The sequence below is a fragment of the Coccidioides posadasii genome, chromosome 7, assembly GCF_018416015.2.
Source record: "Coccidioides posadasii str. Silveira chromosome 7, complete sequence".
NCBI lineage: Eukaryota > Fungi > Ascomycota > Eurotiomycetes > Onygenales > Onygenaceae > Coccidioides > Coccidioides posadasii.
The window spans coordinates 46301-50001 of record NC_089413.1 but is presented as its reverse complement, the minus strand read 5'-3'; the positions used below and the strand labels follow the sequence as shown (position 1 = coordinate 50001).

The following is a 3701-nucleotide window of genomic DNA, read 5'->3' as shown; positions in this document are numbered from 1 at the left end:
TTAAGCTTGAGGTCTATTTCCCCCCAAAAAAAGGCTGTTGCTCCTACCACAGGAGTAGACTCAAAAGCTCGAGGGAGACATTGCGCAGTGAGAACTCGCGGAGTGTGCTACGCTATAATGATTGCGGCTTTGGATGCCACGGCAAACTGTCAAAAGCGTCCTGGGACCTTGTCCAAGTATGGATATATTCTCTCTGCCCCTGATCCAGGGACCTTAATAATTACAGATTGCTCCTGGTCTGCAGCTTCTTATTGCGTCCATTATACTTGTCAGGGCCTGTCGATTTTCCGAATAGTACCACTGGGACAAGAAATAACCGAACCCTTGCAGCACCTGCATTTCAAGGCAATGTCAAGTCTGCATACTGTCTCTTGACCGTGGAGAGGAGCAGGGAAATGTGGATTCCACGACCCTGGTGTGTGGATTTCTTGACCCATGCAAGGCCCCGGTTCTGCATGCGTATCTTTGACTATGATCGACTCCGTATCTCAACAAAAGAGAAATTTCAACCCAATTCAGCCCTTCTCAAACATTCCATTCCATTCTTTTCTATTTTATCTCCAAACATCATCCCGTTTTTTCTCCCTTTCAAATGTTCGGAGGTGGCAGAACGATTGCATTTTTTTTTTGCAGCACATGTCCCCTGCCCTCAAACATTCCCATAACCCCCTCGTGGTAGGGATCAGGGCCCGGACTGGTCGCGCGTCCAAGCTCATCGTGAGGCGCCTCCTTCCAAAGAGAACTTAGAATTCATCAACAAAAGAACAAATTTAGCACGCATTGTATTGGATGTACATCATACAAGTCTCTGCTGGTGCTCTCGGCCTTGATCCGAAGGTGCTCTGACGCTGAAGGATTTACGTGCATGGTGTCCTGCAGGACACATCTCCCACCAGCCCTTCTAACAATGATATGCTCATCACGGCTATTGCGTTGCAAAATGGGGCCAATCAAAAGTTCATTTGTGACAGCTCCTAACCCCCCCTTTTCCCCCTCTCTCTTCTTCTCTCTTTTATCTTTATTTTTTCTTTTTTCCCTCTTTCCCTCTTGTTTGTTTTTTGACCCAGAAAGATGGATAAAGGTTAGGGAGTTTTTACGAGAGAAAAATTCGTTACGGGATATTCAGAGCAATGGACACATCCCCCAGAGAGGGGGAGTGGTTGGGAATTCCTCATCACCAAACCTCTTGCAGATTATCGGATAGGCCTTGGTAATGGTTTTTCAAATCCATAAGCCTACATCAATAACTGGTGTACACATGTGTCACTGTCAAACTGAGCTGCGATTGGAATTTCCCATACTCTGCAGTGTTTGATCTGCCTTGACCCCCCCCCCCCCCCAAAAATGGAGGAGACTGGTATCATGGCTCTTTTTCAGGACTTCACATGAAGTAAAAAAGGGGGGTTGCAGCCTGCATGTTACTTTGTTAGATAGTGTATAATTCCTAGAAAAGCCAGCCAGAGCTCGAGAGATAGAACTCCTCCCTGTAGTAGTAGAAACTTCCTTTAATAAGAGAGCTAGCTTAGGTTGAAAAGTTGTCTATTTTTGAACAGAGAAAGGAGGATGTCATTCTTCTAAATCCACTGGCTTGGTAAGCATGTCATCAAACGTGTGAAGTAGATTGTGTATGCCAGTCATTTCCAAAACCCAAGCTTAAAGTAAACTGAAATCGCATCATCATTTGAAAAGGGGGTTCAAATATAAAATAAGAGAGAAAAGGAGAAAAGAAAAAAATTCAAGTAATGTAGAAATGATGGGTCTTAAAAAGAAATAAACCAATCCATGAAAAGCATCAAGAAAGGAAATAAAGAGCTTGTAGAAGATTGGATACCCGTTGAACAATGATGGTCAGCTAGACGTCAAACTCTCAAGTGTATTTTTATCTCTCTGAAGGAATATGGATTTTGTCGGCTTATATCCACCGCAATGCACTGCACTAGTTTTCGGGCCTCATCATGTACGAGAAGATTGTCCACAGCGCATCAAGACCTGCCACGCGGTCTTCAGGATTGAAGAAGTCAAACCACCGAGTCCGGCGTAATACGATTCTATGCCAAGGTTGTTCAGCATCTTCAACTGGGAAGTTCGTTTTCCCGGTTTTGAGCCACTCTATATAATTGGCATGCACGCGGAGGCGTAGTATCGCGAAGTGGTGATTGATTGACGAAACCATGAAGACCTAGATCTGTGCATTAGAACAAAAGCATCCACAGGGGAAATAAGTTAGACTGGAGTTTGGTATAGCCTACATCGTCGAAAGGACTATCCCTCGGTTTTCCTATTTGCATATATCTCATCTTCCTGTCCCATAGGCTCGGGCCGGGCTGGACTATTTTCCATTGCTCGCTCATGCTCCGCTTCTTGGAATGGCCAAGTCCCGCGCGGCGCAGTGAAAGAGGGTAACGATCATGTCTAGGCCGTTTGTTGTCGTTTTTCTCCGCGTCTGCATCCGGAGCGGAACCTTTTTCCTTATCTTCCGATTGATTATTTTCTGGGTCTCCAACAGGCCCATCATTTGGGGCACCACCCCATCTGGGCTCTGTTGCCCACCACTTCCCATCTCCAGGCTTAGTTTCCGTATTTCCCTCTCTGCTTCTCTCTTGTGCGAGCAGAAGCATTGCCGCAGTTTCCCGAAGAAGGTCACAGATCTCAGCGTATCTGCTTTGGGGATTACCATTCGGGCCATGAAACTCTGTATCACCGCGACACTGGGCAAACAATATTGGGCCTTCAAGGATGCCTTTTCTTGCAATCTGTCTATCCTGGGGGGCACGTGATATCGTAAAATTCTGGCGTACCGGAAAGAGTAGACCTTTTACGAAGAGACGTGGCGGTAGGACTGGCACCGAAGGTTGGCACCCAAATGACCACGCGATCATTTCGAGAAAACCGCGCATTGTGTCCTCCCTCATGGACTCTGGCATATCTTTCCCGGTACCGATACGTCGCCCCTTATACGTTGTCTGGGATTCGGACTTTGTCATGTCCACGTCTTTATCCACATTACCACTATCAATGTCCATTTTATCCCCGGGTGGGGTTTTAGGCACATCGTCTTTCATTGGAGTCTGGTCGTGGGATGTCTCCGCAACGTTGGCGGGCCCGGGCTCGGGCTCAGGCTCTGAACGCTCAATGTATTGGTCTAAGCTTGTATCCCAGTACTGAGATATGTGTTCTAAACCAGTCCAAAACTTGCGAGAATGAGTGAGACGTATTTTCTGGCGCCCTGGCAAGGGAGATAGCCGAGAGAGCGTTCGAAAAGCATCGTCGTTGTCAAAGAGCAGTTCTTCTCGTAGCAAGTCGTACTTTTCTTTGTCGGGAAAGGGGAAGCCATTGCTCATTAGCTTTTTGGCGGCGGCAGCAGGGGTGCTTGCCGAGGTCTCGGACTGCTCGGATTTCTCCGGCCATTGGAACGGAGGTAGAGACTTGAGGGTGTCTCCGGCGATCAGATCGGTAGGAGCAACGTCTGGTTCAACTTTGAGATTCAGGGCCTGGAGGAATTCGGCTGATATGTCTTGTGGCTTCTTGAGTCGGGATAGCAACTGGTGAAGCTTGTCACATGTCGGTCCGTCTTCAGGCCAAGACTCGAGATCTGGAACGTAGGATGGGAAATCAAGCGGAGTGGCAGGAGGAGGAGGAGCTCGTTCCTTTTCAGTGTCGACAGTAAGGGTCGGAACCGCTAATTCGCCAGTCAGTCAGCC

The 3701-nt window shown here is 47.6% G+C and overlaps 1 protein-coding gene across 1 annotated transcript; it reads right to left on the bottom strand.

The window, feature by feature from the left end:
• Nucleotides 1–1523: 1523 nt before the first annotated feature.
• D8B26_008400 (uncharacterized protein) lies at nucleotides 1524–3701 on the bottom strand. Its single transcript, XM_066125848.1, has 2 exons — nucleotides 2250–3701; nucleotides 1524–2179 (listed from the first exon to the last, which is right to left on the bottom strand). Exons 1-2 carry the CDS (start codon nucleotides 3339–3341, stop codon nucleotides 1937–1939), a joined length of 1335 nt encoding a protein of 444 aa, XP_065981932.1. The 5' UTR covers nucleotides 3342–3701; the 3' UTR covers nucleotides 1524–1936.

Bases quoted from the DNA above. Each gene is read 5' to 3' on its own strand.
- D8B26_008400 (XM_066125848.1), bottom strand. From the start codon at position 3,341: ATGAGCAATGGCTTCCCCTTTCCCGACAAAGAAAAGTACGACTTGCTA. The intron at 2,180-2,249 runs GTAGGCTATACC...GCACAGATCTAG, and splicing joins GGGATAGTCCTTTCGACGAT to GTCTTCATGGTTTCGTCAAT.